This window comes from Corvus hawaiiensis, chromosome 1 (genome assembly GCF_020740725.1).
Source record: "Corvus hawaiiensis isolate bCorHaw1 chromosome 1, bCorHaw1.pri.cur, whole genome shotgun sequence".
In the NCBI taxonomy this organism is placed as follows: Eukaryota; Metazoa; Chordata; class Aves; order Passeriformes; family Corvidae; genus Corvus; species Corvus hawaiiensis.
In genome coordinates, this window is record NC_063213.1 from 37,616,310 (window position 1) to 37,636,893 (window position 20,584).

At 38.0% G+C, this 20,584-nt stretch overlaps 1 protein-coding gene across 4 annotated transcripts in view; it reads right to left on the reverse strand.

The window, feature by feature from the left end:
• ANO10 (anoctamin 10) overlaps positions 1-20,584 on the reverse strand; it is a 123,359-nt gene that overhangs the window by 27,753 nt on the left and 75,022 nt on the right. For all 4 annotated transcript variants that reach the window (XM_048301105.1, XM_048301123.1, XM_048301114.1 and 1 more), the window contains one exon: positions 13,761-13,877. In XM_048301105.1, coding sequence (XP_048157062.1) covers positions 13,761-13,877 — 117 coding nt within the window. The remainder of the gene's footprint in view (positions 1-13,760; positions 13,878-20,584) is intronic.

Consider the following 20,584-nt stretch of genomic DNA (forward strand, 5'->3'; position numbering starts at 1 on the left):
TAAGAGAGATGCCCATTTTCCAAGAGGGCTGCCTGTGTTTCCGGGCTGGTTTCAGGCGGGTGCTGGTGAGTTTTGGAAGAGCAGCCGGTGACCTGGAGCATGGGGGAGCTCTTATGTAATATGCTTATACACCTTACGTAACTTTCATATACTGTGACAGCCAAACCATCTCCCAGATATTTGACTATCTGACAGCTCTCCCTTTTTAACTCTCTCACTATCTGGCTTTTAAGAAGATATTTTAAAAAACTCCTAACAATCCTCCCTCACTTCCCCCACTCACTGAGCTCCCTATATTACAGACACTAATGGCATCATGCTAGCTACCAGCAGGAACAGATGAGGTCTTTGCTTTTAGGACATTTTCACATATATCTCGTGCCAGTAAACCTAACTTTAGAAAAATCACATTTTGCACACACTACAGCCATGGTTTCACAGCAGGAGAAACCTGTGTTTTTACAAGTGCTTTTTCTTCTCAGTTCCCAGCAATTTAATCTCTAGCTGAGTGGATGGCAAATATTAACCAAAGGCATTCACTGAGGAGGAAGGGAAAGAAAATTTCTTGTGCAGTAGTCAAGTATTTAACAAAGCTACAACTTTTGAAAACATCCTGTGAAAAAACAGTTCTTACCAAATGATAGCTGAGATCTTGGCGGATACCAATGCAAAAAACAAGGCATTTTAAGAAAATTACTTCTATTTGCCTTTTCTAGGATAGTTGCACAATACATAATGCTTTTATTTTTTTTACGTTTGTTTATAATATTTTATAGCTTGCAGAAAACAGTATTTGTAAAATAAAGTCTTCCCAGAAACTCAAAGTATAAATAATGAATTCATACATTCTTGGTCAACAAAAAGTTTAACTCCTAGCACATTGTTGTAGCCTAACAGCCTCATTTTGCACCAGTATTATAATGACACTGGCAGAATACAAAAAGCAGAGATGCTATTGTAAGTATGAAACAAGCAACATTCTTCTTAAGTGCCAGCTCTAAGCAAGTAGAACCATTCTGTTTTCCTTGCCATTGAAGCTGTGAGATACCCTTAATTGTGAGATACCCTCTCTTTAACCTTGTCTATAAAAATGGAACACCGAATCTGAATTTTAAAAGTAGCATTTAGCAGTAGCATGTTTAGAAACACAGTCAGAGGATACAAGATAATTTGACCTAAAAAAGCTAAGAGGCTTTGGGCATTAAAGCAGACTCTCAAATGTTTATCTTAATGCAACAGTTTTGCCCTCAAAGCTACCCAGTATGATTAATGTTTGCTGGAAAACATTATGCACACACGATACCTAAGTAAATAGACAGTAACTTTTAAATGGACATTCTTCCAGGGAAAGCAGTTGCCTATATTCAGCTGAACTTTTAAAAACCTGCTTATTGTGACTATAACGATGCCTTTAAGAAAATAAAAGTAAATCAGTAGTTACAAAGGAAAGATTTTGTAACTCAACTGGTAGGCAGAAAGCAGTGGCTTCTGGAATTTCGCTACACATTATGGAGGTGCTGGCCAGAACTCCCTAAGCAAAATGTCCCCCTAGAAACACAGGAGATCCCAAACAGTAAAAAAATTCAACCTCTTTGTATTTCTAAGCACTCCTCACATGAAACAAATTTTTGACCCTTCTGCACATAAATGCCTCTCATAAGAAAGTTAATTACTAATGGAATGTTTAATATATAATTAAATAAAAATTTCAGATGCAAAATACAACTTTTATGTAAGAGTCACACATGTAAATAACCCAATATATTTAGGAATACAAACCTATTCCTCATATTCCTCAGTGCAGTATTTTCTTCATAAAGTTAACAGAGTTTGAAAGACTGGAATTTTAAGTGTTCCAGTCCAAAGTGATAGAAATTATTGTAGTTATTTTAAGAAAATAAACAATATCACGGCACTGTTATGTTGTGGTGTAACTGCCCAACATACTTCAAAAACACAAAAGTCCACGAGATCAACCACCACCAAGTCATGATATCTTGTCTAATGACAACTACCAAACTGACAGTATTCAAGACTTTTCATGTTTTGGCAGATTAAGCAATTTTCCATGAAAAAAGAACAGGAAAGTACCCATAGCACCTAAGATCCCCACTGTGGTGGCAAGGAACAAATTAGGTACATCAATTCAGGTACTGTAATGGGGTGGAAGAAAAGAAACTACAGGAATCTTGCCAACTTGAATTTTCCCAAATTTGGTAATAGATCTGGCTTTCATTGTGTTAGCAAAATGTTAACCTGGCCCCCAAGAAAGAGGACTCTTTGCACCAATGCACATTATTTGACCATCTATACACAAACAGAGGAAAAAAGGAGTCAGCTAAAGCCCTGAAGCATGTGATTTGATTATACTAATTGTCTTAAAGCAAATTTGCAAGCATCATTAACAAACTAAAAGCAAATCAGCCATTATGTTTTCCATAAAGCCCATAAAATAAAGTTAGAGAAAATCAAATTCATGTATTACAGAAGCCAAAAGGACCTCCATGACAATTTAGTCAAATACCTCCTCTCATATGTAAACGGTAAAGACTTTTTCCCACCAAACCAAATTAAAATATATTGAAACATCTGCTAATAATCAACCTATGTCCTTGGCACCAAGAATAATGAGTTGTGGCACTTCTTGCTGAAGGATATTGTGGAGCTTAAAGCTAAAAATGGTTCAAAAGACGGTAGAACACTACTGTGGAAGAGAAAATAACTGAAGATTACTAAATACAAAGATACTGCATCCGTCTTAGAAAAATCAAGAGCTAGAAGTGACTGGAAATTATGAGAGTTTTAGGAGGAAGCACACCACCTAATTGCCACACTTCCCTGCTCTTTTCTAGACATCTGTTTGTGGATGCTGGTAGAGATGGCATACTATCTTTGATAAAAGTTCTTTTTGTCCCTGATATGCTTGTTTTCTAGTCTGGACCAACATTCACCTATTTTCACAGATACAAGATCATGCCTCCTTTATGTAATGTTTGATTTCAGACACTGGGCCACATGACTTTTTTATCAAGAAGTCAAAAAGGTCTCCCACTACACTTCCATGTACTAGCAAATACATAACTTACACAACAACATCTCTCATCCTTTTCTTGACAAGCTAAGTAAATTGTCCCTAAATAATCTCCCCTGCATTACGGCAGCAAAGGTTACAAACTGCTGGTTCAGGCTGTCACATAATTTATGAGAATCACTTATACATGTATTAAAAAGAACTGCTGATACTAGAACAAAAGGCTCACAAATGTCCCTGTGGTAGACAGAGACTTCTCACACATGCATCTTAAATGTGCATTAGCCAGAAAAAATATCAGAGCTTAATCTCTGCAGACTTTCCTATCATCATCTCTTGCATTCTTGGTATGCTATCAGAGCTCCTTTCTGATCCCCTAATCATATATACTCATTAAGAAATGCCAAACCCAAGTTCCTTTGATAACACAAGTGCTACCAGTCTCCTTGTAAGGAAGGTAGCAAGCTGCAGCAAATGAAGGAAAAAGCAAGTTAGAACTTCCTTCTGGTTGATACCTCACACCTACTTCTAGAAAAGTGACTCAACACAGGGTCCTGGTTTTGTTGCCTGAGCTGGCACAGTGAGAAAAAGGGACTCAATCTCCCTTCCCCTTCATGCACAGAGTTTCTGTGTCTTCTTCAGACACTGGACATCCTGGCATGCCCTGTTAAGGGATCAAATCTTCTGCAGTTTCTCATTATTTACCAGTTTAATTTCAATCAAGCAGTGTCTACCATTGAACAGTGTATCTCCACCACAGTTACACAATCATTAGTGAAAATAGTACTTTCCTCACCGTATCTGTGAAACACATACACTAAATTCTGCTGGTGCTGTCCTGCCACACATGCATACTCAACTTGGAGTTAGACTGCTTACATCTCTACTAGTGACAGAGGTGGGCTTTTTCTTTTGACACATGCATGGCACGTTTTCACAAAGCAAATCTCTCATACAGTTCAAAGTGTTCCAGGAAAAAAAAGATGGATTTTATTTTAATCAACCAAAGCAAATAGGAGAAAACTTCAAAAACTCTCTGACAAAATTTCACTCTGCAGGAAGTGTTTATTTTAAAAATATGACCTTTCCTAGTCTACAAGGAGCTTCAGTTATACCAACTAGCTCAACATGAGGATGTGGGCTGGATGACTTCTAGCTGTCCCTTCAAAACTACACCAGTCTATAATTTTGTGAAGTCACAAACCCTTAAAGATTGTGTTTAAATACAGTCTAGGTATCAGTCTGGATACTGGTAAAGGGCAAAATTATTTAAGACATTATACCAAAATTCCTTATATCAGGGATACAGCAAGTCTTAGAAAAGAGGTAGACACAGAACACATACTTGCTAATTATCTATGAACAAGCGGGTGGTGTCTATTCTGATACAACCGAGATACCTACATCAGACACGACTGTTTTTCAGCTGACATGGATGAGCATATGTAGAGTTTGCAGAAGCCTTCTAATACACTGCAGTTGAAACAAATAAAACCACCTTTGTTGGACCAAGCTGCTTCATATCCGTCTGTTCACTTGGAAGGTTCTCCTCAGCACAAATTTGACTAGATTCAAATTTTGAATTATCACAAATTTTGAGAAGCAGCAAAAAGGACAAGTAGACAAAACTGTGTTGCCAAATAATATGCATAAATTACAAGACTACAAATGAAATATGAATTGGTAATTTGTTCTAGAAAATTATGAATGGCAGAAAAACCCCAGCCAAAATTCAAATGTTGCCATATGTTGTCCAGCTATTGGGAACTCAGTGACTCCTAGGGAGCAGTAGTTTGACTAAGAGTCAATCACTTGCACTACCTGCCAGGCAGGCGTCCCCACTAAGACGCCTCAAGAGACAGAGGCATTCAAAGACTGAAACCTCCTGCAATGAAGTCTTTGCCTAGCTTTGGAGAAGAAAGAGCAACCATTCCATCCTGAACTCCAAGTAGATGAGAGAGAAGAAGGTTAATGCTTTAAGATAGGTTTGTAGGAAAAAAAACCCCAAACATCTTAATGGATATTACTGATACAGAGCAGTTGTTGGGAGAGCTACTGCACAAATTGTCACTGCTTGTGTGACAGGGATCGAAGCCATGCAGGACAGGGTCCACTCTGTGACAGTCAAAGGAGTGGTCTTTGCAGTAAGACATCCCTTAGGAGATTAAATCTCAAGCCATAGTTGCAGTAGAAAGTATCAGGAAAGATGGTGCTGGGCATGGATTCAGTAAGGGACAGATCAAAGTGCCCATAGTGTGTCTCCTCTTTTACTTTGCAACACAGTCCTTGACTGTACTGAGGGATTTTGCTGCCTCTTGGGAATTAAGAGAAAATGTTCTGTACCTATATACACTGGTGACACTGTTCATGCCTGGTTTACCTGTACATACCTGTGATAATAAAATAACCTGTGGCCTGCCCATTAAAATAATGCCTCTAACTTAGATGTTTAGGTCAACAAAACAGATTGAAAAATAGGGAAAATAATATACAATGGTGATAACAAGTACCAATTTTTACCTTTTGAAAATCACCCTCTCAACACATTTTCAACTATATCAGCTCCTTAGATGCTGGGAGAAAGCACAGAATTAGATACCTGAAAGTGCCAGAAGCAGCAGTCCATGAAACCACCTTTACAAAGTCTTCTGTGATGAAAGTTTGAAAAACATTTGCACAAGGACTACTCTTAACATAGCAAAAGGATGTGCTAAAAGTCATGTGTATATAACAAACATAATTAAGTAGTAATACAGACTATCAAATTTAAACAAAATGCACACACATTAACTACTTATTTTTCTTTTTATTCTATCCAGACAAGCAATTAATTACATCTCATTTGAGAACAAAAATGAATCAATGTGGCAAGAACTTGACTATTTGCCACGAGTTTTACTGAAATACCAGATATATATCAGAGTGCTATTTCTCACCACAGAAAGCATGAGTATTTGAGGCAGCACCAGGAAGCACAGAGATTTTTTTCAAAATCAAAAATTAACAAAACCCCAGTGGCTAGGTAGGCAACATATCATGCTGAAGACTTGTTCTTAGAATCACCATTATCAGGCTGCACAGCATGCAAAGACTCAGTCTTGGTACAAGTGACATCACTAGCAACATGCAGACATGAACCCACTTTTAAAGTTTTTCCTCTTTTTCAGGAATTCTGAGGGTTCCTGCTCGTTGGTCTCCAGTTACGTCTCAGAAAGAGCTCTTCTCGTAGACAGGATCACAGAGATTTTCTTGGGAGGAGGGGTGGTAGTGGTATAATCAGTAATAGTTAAACATCTGAAATTTGGCTGAAATAATCATCTCCAGAAAGTTGTGTCATACTTACTGTCTTCCTGGTAATAGAGAAAGCTTTCCAGAGTAATGTTTAATTATTTCAAATAAACTAGCACTTCCTCTTAAAGTCCATTGCTCTCACTGGGATCTTTTGAGGTGGCATAGGGAAAAGGATATTTAAAATGCAATAGGTGTGTGGGAGTCCACAGCTACTTGCAACAAATACTGTATTTTTTATCATCAAGTTCCATTCAGTTCTATAAAGACAAGCTCATTATCCAAGCACGGTAAGTGTAACCCCATGGGATTCTTTTCTTTTGAAGGAATTTTAACATGAGAAGACATTTAATTTTTACTTCTCACTCTAGTCCTTCACCTTCTCAGTAACAGGTACAAACACATTTAGAAGTCTGTAACTACAGACACAAGGATGCCCTGTAAAAGCTGGTTACCAGAGTTCTTGAAATCAAATCTCACTGTGCACCTTATTCTCATTTGTATGGGAAGTGGAATAGCCTCTTCCCTTGTATTCAAACCAGTACACACATAATTGGGATCTCCTCTGGGTTCTGAAACTATGAAAGCCTCGTGTAGCTGCAGCAGTCTTACAGTAGGAACAATTTTAACCTAGTTTTTATCCTATCCCCTTATTCCAGGTTTCCTTGTTGAGATCACATCTTGTCAATGACCTGGGACATCAGGCAAAAAGAGAGTACTGAACTGACTGATGTTCATTCCACCACCAGGCTCTAGGTCAGGATTTGAAAAAAGGTAAAATGGGTAATCTTTCCAGAGAGACTCAGCTGTTATGGAAACATAACTTGATGCACAATTTTACCCCTAGCAACAGCCACAGAGAACAAATGGGTTGCTGAAAAAGAAAATTACACCTGCTGGGAAGTTGGTGCACTATTTGTTTCTGTTCCCATTAAGAGCATGCAAAGATATCATCTACCATCACATTACACCTATTTAAAAGTTTATATTTACACTGTTAGCTCTTAAGGGTCCCACAGTTAAAAGTTTAACTTATTTCCAACCAGACAGACTTCTTGTCACCTCACCTTCAGTTGAAAAGTTGCAAATGGGGAGATGCAAATCTTCTTACCAAACTTGATTTTACTTCTATTTTTTTAAAGGACAACAATTCTTTTTTGTTTTGCTAACACTTTTATATTGAAAGAAATTTTCATTAACATACTCTCAAGCAAGCTCCAGGATTAAAGGCATTCATGTTTAAAATACCCTGGCAAAACTATGTTTGAGCACAATCTGTTCTATGACTGGGTGCAAGTGTTTCTATGCTTAAAAAACTGTTATGAAAATATAATGAATCTTACTTGCATTATATCCTCCTGCTACCAAACACATGCAAATGTTATATTGACATGTCTAAAAGTGTTCTGCCTATTCACTAGGAAAAACTGCATTTGTGAAATTGAAGTAACAGGTTGGGCCTTAAAAAAAACTACAGCAAACAACAATTAGCAATGGTTCTATTTTAACATCAGCTGTGAATTATGTCTGATTACACAAACCAGTAGAGCCTATCAAAAAAAAGTGCAGCCACATATTTTTTTCTGAAAAAAATGAGGCCTTGTTAAAAATATTTTTTTTTCTTTAGAAACAATGCTATTTTTAAGGATTTTCTTGGGGGCAAGGGGAGTGTCAAAACATAAAGCAAATGGTTTATTTGCTTGTATTCTGTTTTAACCTAAATTCAATGTTTGAGCTCAAGTTCCATCAGCCTTTCCTACAGGTTGTTTTGCAAATCTTTGATTATTTGAATGAAATCTTTTCATGTCAGCTACTTGCCCTCCTGTCTGATTGCAGCCTTGTGTTTGTCCAGAATTGCCAGCAACCATGGAACAAGCTTCAGTGGTGTTTTGAGGGCAGTCCTAATACTACAGGCCCCTCTACATCCTGGTAATTACAGCATCAAGTAAGGCAGAAATCCACTGAGTTTGTTTCAGACTCTCAAAAACTGTCTTCAGTTCCCATTTTGCATGATAAATAAACAGGATGTTAAGAAATAATGCTCTTCCACTGTTAAATGGTTAAAACAAAAGATCCTGTTCTTTTTCTTCCCCCACAAAAGGAGAAGGGTCATTTCTGAGGCTCACTGATAATTCAAGCAGCTCTACTGGCCCATCACATCCACAGTCATATTTTGAGATACATGATATATTAGTACATAGAAAATCTCTGCAAGAACAACAGCTTGAAGAGGTGCCAGGAGAACGCACAAATGTCACACAGTACAGAAGACCCTTAAGTTAGCAACACTTCTGTTTTGATCTGAGCTAAAGAAAGCTGTTCTCAGAGAGGCTACAGACTCTAACAGGCCAGCATAGTGTATTCCTTCTGGAAAGGATGTGATTACTGCTTGTGGGTACTATTCCCAGGGGAAATACCAAGGTTCAGCAATTGCAGTCAGAAACCAGAAAGCCTTGCCATTATTAGAGCTGCTGCAGTGTAGTGAATTGCAATGATAAGGCACTGCAATTACCTGAATCAGAAGGTTTTCACTGAGAAAACACCAACTTTTGCATACCAGAATACCTGCAGAAGGAGGGAGGAAGGGTTTAAACTTCCCATATGACTGCACCTAGGTGAAGAGACACCTGTCTCTTTCTGTCATTGTCACATTATCCTTTTCAAAAAGAAGCTTGTTAATACACTGTCATGTTTTGAAGAAGCCTCTGGTCAATGACGATAATGCAGAAATCAGTCACAGCATTCTGAATTTACTGCATTTCCTTGAGAGGGAACTGAGACACAAGATCCATTTTCAGGAAATGGCTGACATTGCTGGAAAAATCCTAGTGAATGCTGCACCTACTGTTGCTTCAAAAAACATGTTATTCTGCTGGAAATCATTAGGAAGGAACACTCCTGACTTACAAACACCTAGGCATCACTCTAAAGCAACTGAAGCAATTGTTTGTGGATATCCAGACTATACCACTGCCATTAAGCAATTGCATATGGATGGTACAACTGCCAAGGGAGATACTGTATGAAAGAGCAAAAGGTCTTAACCGCATTGCTTTATCACTCTCTGAACAGAAATACACCAGGGAGGATAAAGGAGGCATATTTTCATGGCTGGTGTTCACTAAGCCTGACCCTTTTCATTACTGCCAGTTGAGGAAGGGTGACAGCTGTCAATCAGCTGACTGGGCCCTTTACTCATGAGCCTGTTATCTGTCTGGAGTCACTTTCTGGTGGAATACTTACAGATGGACACCAAATACCTAACAGATGGACACGCTTCTTCAGAGGAAGCACTGAAAGGCTTCACGTATCGGAAGGAAAAGGCATTCCTGTTAAAAGATACTGCCCACTGATGGCTAGAACACTAAGGAAGGAAGCAAGAGTACAGGGATGATAGGACGTTTATAAATTTTTCTGCTCCAGCTTAAGGACAGTTTTTCTCCTCTACAGTTACTCTGAAAAAGCCAGCTCTTGCATGAAAAAGTATTTCTCTACTGTTGCCATCAGGGCTATGTTTATTTTGCTGAGAGAATGGTGAAGAAGATGCTATAAGGAAAAACATCGTTACCCAATTTAGGTAATTCAGATGTTTTAATGTAAAAGTATCATAAAAAACCACAAGCATTTTCATATCAATGAGGTTTTTTTTGTGTTTTCAGAGATAGTACTGATGCTGTGTAAGTAGTTGCACTTTGTGGAAAGATAGGCCATTCTCCATCATTTAACACTCTATCCTTCCTTGAAACATATCTACTAGTTATACATCATCTTGGAGTTGTTACTATCTGTATTTCATGATCAGAAAATAATTGCACGAATAATTATTTTTCCCTAACTGGGCTACCATTTCCCTGAGTCTAGTTTCAGCTCAGAAAAAAGGTATTTATTTGATGTTTGCCTCAGTTAGAAGAAGGTAATACTGGGGAGATCTCCTAATACCTGAAAACATCACTATAATCTAGTCCACAAAATGAAAATTATGCTGTTTAATCTGTGGTTATCTTGTGTTTCTGAAACTTAGACCTTTTACAAGGATATATGGCTGATCCATCTCCAACCATGAAGGCTTTTTGTCTATTCATTAAGCTTTGATCTATCCAGACGCTGAAGTGCTTATCAGTGAAGCTTTTACTGTCACTGCCCTGAAAATGCTAGATAGTGAACTCACACAAGTTTTACATCATTATTTCCATGTACAATGTATGCAGTGGTGATTCCTGAACCACTGGAGAATTAACTGACTGTTTCCATGCTGCCTGCAGGCACATCTATACTTGGTCTTCCTTAAAATAGGAACTAGACAGAAGAGCATGGCATGCTTCTGCACTTGCAGCAAGTACTGCAAAGATGCAAGGAGAGTCTCGGGCACCTCACTCCACTTTACCAAGTGGCTACTTCCCCAGGAAGGATCCTGCTGCTCACCAGAAAAGGGCCCATCACCCTGGCAGCAAACAATACTCACTTCTAGTTGTCCATTATCCAGCTTCCTTCCACGCAACAAAGAACCTGACAACACTTTAGAGAATGTGAAAGGAATCGCTCCTGCTCCTCTTCCAAGAATCTTGATGCATAATGTCATTAGTCCCCTATGATAAAGTTCACACTAATTTATTCTCTGCCTCAGCTCCCCCCCAACAATAGTCTCATCAGCCTCCTCTATCATTCTTTACAGGGAAATTTGAAGCAAAATCTACAGCTGTAACACATCCTCCAATTTGGATTCAGAAAGATTAATGTACCTTGTCTTGACTTACATTAACAAACTTTGTTGTGATACTAGGTCTGTATCATAACAAAGTATTTTCGAAATAGATTACATTATTCAACCCATTCAACAGTGTATTCCCTTTAAATAGTCTCAACACAAACTATGTAAAGAAATGTTTCAAAGAAACATTTCAGAAGTTCCTAAAAACCTTTCCTAAAGTTTGAGAATTTCAAAACAAGACTGACATTCCAATATAAAATGAATTCCTTTTTCTTTTAATGGAATTTTTCACCATATAGAAGGGCTTTTTTAACAAGCTCTAATGATGACTATTCATCGCTATTAGAGAGCTCAGACACTCTATTCCCTAAAATCCCTTTCAAATAGACACTCAAGTCTTCAAATGGATTTGAACACGGAATAGTTACAGTCCCACTGCATCATGTTAAAAAGCAATTAGCTTAGCATTAATGAAAATGTAAAGGTAACCCCACTGCCTAAAGTTAAGGATCCCAAGCATAATCAGTACAACTGTTCAAAGCAGCCGTATTAGGAGACCTTCTCTCCATGTACTGTATACAGAACCTAATAATCTATTTTGGCATCTCAGAGGTTTACAGTGTGGCATTGTTAATACCCTTCTAATAGCTACATCCCAAGATAGCAGTACTCTAAAAGATTATATGGTAAAACACAATGGAATGCATGTCTGCATAGCATCAAGAAAGGAATGTGATGCATACTTGCACAAAATTATACAAACCAGTTTCTCCATAACATTTGATCCCACAACATATTCGCCCCAGATATTTATGCCTGTTGTTTTGGGGGATTTTGTTGTTCTCATTTTTTGCTTGGAAGTAAGATATACAGCATAAATTACCATGCTGTAATAATTACCATGTAATAAGAGGAAGAAACAGAAAATGTGCTTCTAAAATAAATGCTTCGGTATCTTTTTGCAGTGCCAATGTACTACTTTTAAACACAGATATTTTTCACTCAAAACCCACTAAGGAGCAAGAAAAAACGCCCAAATATCTACATGTCTGTGGCATACGTAGCACAGTATCAATCAGAGGAAATCTAAAAAGGTGATGGCATATACTTGTGTTTGAACTACTTATCAAGGCACTTGAAACTCAGCCAATACTCTTCCTAGATCCTTTAGGAAGCCTGAAAGTATAGGTGAGAACTAGGCCAGGCTTCTGGTTCTTGCTGAAATTCAGACTAACTTTTCGCTACTGAATTAATGAAGCAACCCTGAAAAACTGGGAATCGGGCATATATTATTGTAGGAATGCACAGATGCTAGGACAGGAGATAAAGACCTAACTGCTGACATGCACACTCATATTGAAAGAGACTCTGTACATATTCCAATTGGAACACTGTGACCAAAGGTGACTATATTCTCTTGACCTTAACATTCCAGTGGGTGACTAGTTTTGCCTGTCTACAAAATGAAAACAGAGAAAGAACAGCTGAAATAGAAATGTAGTCCTGTTCCTTTTAATATTATCTAAAAACCACATGAGATCCCTGGCCAGCTCCTGCTAACTTCACATCGACCTACTACAGAAAAACAAACCAGAACTATCAGGCATTAGATACGATTGTAATTTGGATTTTGTTTGTCATGGCTGATTAAGAAAGACAGCACTGGCCTCAATAGCGATGTTCTAGTATCACACAAAATGGTGGGATTTTAACTAGAAAAGGCAGTGCATTGTTTATAGACTCTGTTCAGAAAAAAGAGATTGTTTTTTCACATGCAGCTACAGTAGATGCTTTAAAAAGTAACCTTCCATTTTACACACATAATAAATAGTATAGAGGAGTTTACATACGTGCATGCAGAGCACACAAAGAACATGCTCATGTAAAACCATGCTCTGCAGTGTGAAAATATCTGAAATGAAAATAAACAGGGAAACCAGTCTCCGCAGCTCAATGCTTGCGTTTTTATTCTTAGTTCGTTTTCTGATATGTAAAATAGTTTAGAAATCCCATCTAGCACTGTACAGTCAGAAGCTCCTAAAGAATGCTACCACTGCAAAACCAGCTCTGTAGAATCTCTGTATCCTACTGAAGCTAATCCTGTGCAATTCGTCGTCTCTTGCGATCTCCACCACTGACTCTATGGAATAATTTGTTCAAACAGAAATTTTCAGTAAAACAATCTAGTTCCTTATTTTCCTACATTGTTTTGGAATGTTTCTTAAGTATATTGTAGAATATACCTTTCTACACAATAAAATGAGAATACTGTATGGACAGTAAAATAAGGCAATATCACTATTTCCTCACATGTATATACTTCTCAACACAGTTACTTCAAACATGTTCAGCCTGTTTACAATTTCTGATTAATACTAGAGCCAAGTTAACTGTTTACTTGAGATGGTATTTCAGAAATGAAAGCAATTCTAGTGTTGTAGTAACAAACACCTCCAGAGGATGAAATGAGGTTTCATAGGACCAATGTCCTTTAAAAGTGACAATATAAACAAAGTATGTTTGCACACACAAGGACAACAGACATTATAAGGTGCTACATTACCAGCCACACCAGGAATTTCAAGCTGTCTGAAAGGGAAGATCATTTTCCTGGTGTTGATTTGCATGCATTGGTGGGTTGAAAGTACAGATGAGTAAGTTAGAACTCTCAGCTCCACTTCTTAAGGAATGATGGATTAAGAGAAAATGAAGCTGCATCTGAAATGCTCTTACCTGTTGTTTGAGAGCCTCTAAAGATTCAAATTCCAATTTGGCGAGTTTCATCTGGATATCTCTTGGTTTATCAGGAATTACAAAAGCCATGATAAACTTTATTGCTAGTAGCAAGTGCTGTGAAAAAAAGGAAAAAGAAAAATGTTGTTTTATAGAGTTTGAAGCATGAAGAAAACAGCATAATATTTCTAAATTTTAGTAACAGATGTATAAACAATGATTTCTTGCGACATGTACAACACAGCTTACTATAACCACATTAGGCCTCAGCTACTCTGTATTTTTTCTGTTTGCAAGTCATTCATAATTTGAATCTAAACACAGTCTGCTTATTTTCATAATAATCCTATTTTCACTGTATACGATAACATTCTAAATGAATTTTGTATTTGTGATTCCAGATAAAATAACAGCTTTTAAAACATATTATTGGTGTATAGGAATTGAATTATGGCACCCAGTATATACAGTTTCAGAGTGAATTTTTTACATGTATACATATATATATATAAATATACATACAAATACATATCAGATGGAATTATAACAACATACATATGTGCATACAGACATGTATGTATGTCATGATACAAATGAAACAAGATATGGTAAAAGGTATGAACAAACAGAATTTCTGCATTAGAGAAGTTACTAAAACATAAAAGCATTCCTGAGAGCATCAGAAAAGAACAAAACTAAGTAAAACATAATCCTTAAAGAAGTGGCACACCCATGAACAGGAACTTTTCAGGAAATGGAGAAACATTCCATATATAAGATGTCAAATTAGTCATAATTTATTGCAAAACTTTATAATCTTATTTAAGAGAAAACAACCACGAAGTTCTGTTGAACCCAGTCACTGAGCAGTCTTTATATCACTCAAATATGCACTATCTCACAAAAAACAAATGCCAAACTGTCAAATCAGTGGTTTTGTTTCTTCATTTATGTCAACTACAATCTAAATAATAAATCTTCTTCTGTCAAGGCCTGAGCTGACAGTATGCTGCATGTTTGTAAGCAGGAACTTGCTCCTAGCTGAGAAAACCCTGGCCAAGATAAGGCAACACTCAAATATATGTGCTTAACTTCAAGCATGTGCTTACACTGGCATGATGATACTGATGGAGGTGCTTAAATTAGATAGTACATCCAAGCTACTTCACAAATTCCCCTGGTTTTTTAATATAATAGGGAGCAGAGCAGTGCTCCTCCCTGAAATACCATTTTGCTGAACTGTATGATCTTGATGGACTTGGGCACATGAATAATAACATAACAGACCAAAAATCCCCCACATTCTGGTATTACACAAGCAAGAAGCTAATGAAAACACTATCGACTTCACAGGAGCTGTAGTGAAACTCTAAACAAGGCAATATGTAAGGGTTAAAGTAAAAAGTCAGATTATGGTAACAAGAGAACAACGACAAAGAGCCATACATTAAAATATTCCTTAAAATGTATTGCAGAAACATAGTAGGTCTAGGAAACAAAGTACAAAGTATAAAGTACAAAGTACAAAGAATAATACTTTCTGTAAAGAGGTGGAAGGGAGGCTAAAAATTGATACAATGAAAACACAAAGAGGTTAATGAATCAATTGGCACGTCTGCTGTGCAATGCAATGGTTAATATGACATTATTAAAAAAATTATGTCAACAGTAAAATATTCTCTCACTCATTTAGATTTTCTTTTCCCCCTCTACTTAATACCGTCTGCTACTGAGAAATTTTTCTTCCAAAAAAATGACAGCAAACAATGTTGGTTTATGCTAGAAGTATACAGCAATAAAAAGCTTGTATCAAAGTATCATGTATCAAAGTCAGCTTCGGAGGAATGTCTTAAATGAAAGAAAGTAAAATGCTGAAGACAATAATTGAACAAGACAAACAATACTCCTGTACAGAATAGAGTCATAACTACTCACAGACTGAAGGGGAATAACTAATCTTCAGATAAAATTTTGGTATGGCAATGTGAAAATAAAGAGATCAAATTGGGAATAACTCAAAACAAAATAACAGGATTGGGCTAAGGCAGAACTAGCAATATTTGAGGAATTTGGAAACGGATATTTATTTGGAAAGTTACAATGGACAGTTAAAAAAAGACTCAGCATCACACAAAGTCACTTCTAGATGCCCAAAGTCCTTTGGGCTGGGGTTCATCTCATATTGCTCAACAAAAAAAAAATTGTATTTTTTAAATTATAATAAGGAGTAAAAATCAAATTTTGCAAATGTAATTATTCAAGCACTGCCTCTTGAGGAGTTTTGAAAACATAAACCAAGTGAGTAACTTTACACAGAGTCTTCAAAGTAGCTCCAAATTCAAACAGCTTTTAAGAAAATAGAACAAATAATTTCAAGGAAATGTAAATAACATTATGGAGGATAAAAACTGACTAAGTTTTTCCCATTTTTGATACAGGTGAGGAAGGAATAGAAAAGACATCTAGGGAAACCAGAATTAAACCCAACAAAAATACTGATGTTAATCCCAGAAAACATTGTATCTTTTCAACTAAATTTAGAAAGGCAACATGTTTTAATTACTTCACCATGTGAAGAGTTTTATTTAGCTGCTTGTCAGAAATTAGTTTTCATGCTAACACAAATCAGCCAACAAACACAAGGATACAGTCTTAAACATGAAGGCAGAACCTCTGACAGTCTTCAAGCCAGAGAGGGATCAAAAGTTGGAGTACAGATGTGGGAAGTCACTACTTTTGCCTGCCCCACTGTCATTTCTTTCCTAGGCATCCACTAAGGGCCATTGTTTAAAAAAAAAACAAACAAAAAAAACAGGGTTAGGAAGACCTTTGCTTTATTCCTACGAATGGTTTTTAAAGTTCTTTTTCCCTCCCATGAAAACAAAGCTTTACCAGTCAAACTGCCCAGACTGCGTGTGGGATGTCCTTCTGGGCAAGTCTTGTGACTCAGAAAACACACTGGACCTAACAGACTGCAAACTGATTTCAAGCCCACCTCATAACTCCCATGAACCTGAAAAAAGATACCAGATAAACAGCCTCCGTCAGATAACTTTTCCAGCTGTTCTTATTTGCAAATTTGGAGCAGTATGAATAAAACTGTCAAGGTAATTGTCAAGGCAGAAATTATGAATCTGGGTCACATGATCCATGAAACCTCTTGAAAAGAAATGGATCTATTTTATTAACAGTTTATACTTCATTTTGAAATTGTAACTTGACAAAGGAAATTTAAGCAGTTATTCAAGAGAAACTGAAGGAAAAAGTAGGGAGTCGAGTAGTTGAGTTCATTGTATCAGTCACATTCCCATACTGATTTCTTAATCTTGTTTAGTGTAACTCCTGCAAGTCAGATCCACAAAAAGCAGACATCAGCTTTCAAAAAAGAAATGTCTTAGGAGTATAGTATAAATCACTGGGAAACAACAAGACTTGCTTTCATTACATTAACACTAGTATGAATATGTTATAAAACCAAAATACTAAAGTTTATCCAAATTTGCTATACTAGTGTAAATGTACTTGTTCAGTACTATTATTTCTTCATAGAGATGGTTTTTTGGTTTGGTTTTTTTTTTGTTTTGGGTTTTTTGTTGAAATCAGGTTACAAACCCAACCATTATTTCTAACTGCAACCATTAAAAAGCAGTGTTGTTTCCAAGAACATGCCCTTTATGATCACAAGAGGACTATTCCACTGTGAGCAAAACCCAGGGTAACATTCCCACAAGCTGTAAGCTCTCCAATGCCAACAGCAAAGTCCCCTCTTATTTTGCAATGTGCCAAGCAAGCACAGAAACAGCTCTGAATCTCTTCCCCCTGATAAATGCAGCGCCGTCAAACTCTTGTGGTCCTGTGCCAGGTGCTTGGCGAGCCAGAACTATTCTGTTCTGCAAAGCCACCAACAAGAGCAGAAGCAGCAGCTGTGTTTTGCAGCAGTGGGTCCCCAATCTCACCTCTTCTAAAACAGAAACTGCAAATTAGGGTTAAATTCCTGGAATTATGAACAGCTAATTTGATTTCTGTACTGGTTTTACCACAGCAATTCCTGACAAAATCTGCTCAACTGAAGGAAAAAAAGAAAGAAAATAACATAAGCAGTAGCTGTGTTGCTGGTTAGCTGATGAAGAGTATGCCAAATGTCAGCTTGGGGAGACCTTAGTAGCATTTTGCATCAAAAGCCTATTCTATAATCTACTATTTATAGAAACTTTCAACTAAAATCAGAAATCTGGACCTAGACCGGCCCAGAACCAGTCCACACTCTGAAGCGAGGTGGTCTTTGGTTACTAACTCTGCACAGGTGAGGAACCCTACACAAAAGCCAACACCCGAGACTGGCACCTCACTTGGAACCTCTGTCCTCTGCTGGCCTTTGCCAAAGGAAAGGCATCACAGCAGAATCATGTTGCTGTCAGAGCAGAAGGCAGGGAGATCATTAGCCTCCTTGCTAGGACTCCAGATCAAGGAGAAAAAAAGGCAGGAGTAAAGTGAAAAATAATTCTGTCAAGGGAGCAATACAGGCAAAGAAAAATTTTCATAAAGCTCAGAAGTTGAAATAAATTAAACTGTCTTTAACAGACAGCAATAAATTTATGAGCAAGTATTTCTGCAATATACCTAAGAAGAAAGCATGACCAAACCTTCCTTCCCTCCTGTTGACTGAAGTGGCTTCAATAGAGAGTCTTGCTAAGGGAGAAGAATGATCACAGCTGAGAGACTTTAAAAAGGGCCTTTCTTCTGCTAATCCAATAATTGCTGCCTTTAAAACCACATATCCCATATATTATTATGAAATTTTTCTTTCAAAATTTTACTTTATCCACAGACATGGCCAAAATCCTGAGGGGGGGAGGGGATGACAAAAAAGTTATTACATGTTGGTCTATTTCATGGCTTCTTCACCTCTCCCATTAATTTTCTTTTCCACAAACATCCACAGGCACACACCCACAGTCCGAACACCTGCCACAATCTGTAAGCTCCATCTACCCTATTTATTTATTCCCAAAGCAGCATAGCCCATTTCTCCCTCATTTCAGCCTCCTCGCTGCTGAAACTCCAGGGAAACACTACAACTGAAGTGCAGTCTTCCTACCTCAGATCCAATGTCTCTTGCCACTTCAGCACAGTGAAATCTGTCTCAGTTCTCAACTGAAATATGCTCAGTACAGGTGAAAAGTTCATGCACTTACACCTGATGCCCTCCTTTAAGACACTACAAAGCACATAAACCAGAGATGCTTCAGAAGCTTGTAGCTTTACCAAGTTGGACAGTTTTCTAATAGAAGCATCCCAAAGCACATACTTAGATCAGAGTTAAACTTCTGTCAGCCTTCACACTGCTACTTCAGAGCACAGATACAATGCCTCAACATAACAATCTCATTTTTATGTATTTATAAATAGCCTATATTTATTTCTTTACTTATTAGATCTTCGACTTCCACAGAAGGTGGAAGGCTTTTATGTTAAATACAAAACCTCAAAACTACAAACTTAAAAAGAACCCATCCAGCAGGGAGAGTTTCAGCCTGTCCCATTAAAATGTGGCTGAGGTAGATGCAAGTGAGCAGAAGCGTATTACAAAACGTGTCCGGGAGCGTGAGCAGAGACAGCATTATCCAGTCCATTTATCATCTGTAATAGAACATCCGTTTCTTCCTCTTAGATTCTGAGTACACACACACAAAGGCTGCCCAAGGAAACCTGGTAGCTTCATTTCTGCCAGAACGTTTTGCTGACTGTCAGAAGGGCAGGAGCAGATCACCCACCTTCTACTGACCACACCAGCATGTCTGAAACTTAGACATGCTCAACGGAGTTCTTAAGCTTATGTTTCATTTTAAGAATATCTACGAATATTTTTAGGTTCAGGGAAACATTTAAGCCTGATAATGCTCAAGTCATTTGCTGAATCTCGATCTTAAGATTTAATGGATGAATCACAATGTTTTTTTTTTTCCTAGAGGTGGTTGAATGTGACACGTACTAAATTCACAAGTTTGAAAGGAAGAATGCCAGCTCGCACAGCGTCTCCTTGCATTTACACTTCAGAAACTGTTTTAGGTAGTGCAGGAATCCTGGTCTGTATTTTTATTACCAATCCACTGTAAAACATCACAAGTAGAAATCTATGCTGAAAAAGATACCAGGCTTTAATGTACCATTCTGAGGTATATTTCAACTGCAAGTATTAAGCTGCTTCATGAGAATCTGGGTTCATTTCAGCAGCTCTGGCCTCTAGAAGCACTGAAACACACCTCTTTCCAGGCGTCATGGGTTAGCAAGCATAGTCCCAGAAGTGATGTTCTTGCGAAGTGGTGCTTACAGCTTCCTCTATGACCTGATAGAACCTATCAGCTGGCCAGTTTGAATTTGGACAATTCTTTAAGCCACTGAAAGTTGTGACCGCCTCTGTGATGCACACTTAAGAACAGAAAACCCTGAGGCAGAGCTGTCTCATTTCCAGTGCTGGGACAGGTGGCTGCAGGCCCTGTGTGGGGGCCAGCGGGCCCGGCCCAGGCCCTGCTCGGGCCACGCTGGGCCGGGCCACAGCCATCCTGGAGCCGATGGACCTGTTCCACACACAGAACCCCCCCTCCACAGCAGGGCTGTGGGCAGCCGGAGCAGCTTGACTCGCCCCCTCCCCCTCCCCCCTCCAGTGCGGCCAAAATTTCAGCAAAGCGGCACCGGCACCGCTGTCCGGCAGAGGTCAGGTGACCAACAGCGATAAGCAACACTCCAGCTGCAAGGCCGAGGTGAGATTAACCCTTTTAGTGCTGTGAAGAGCTGAAAACCTGAGGGAAGAGAAAGAGGAGATG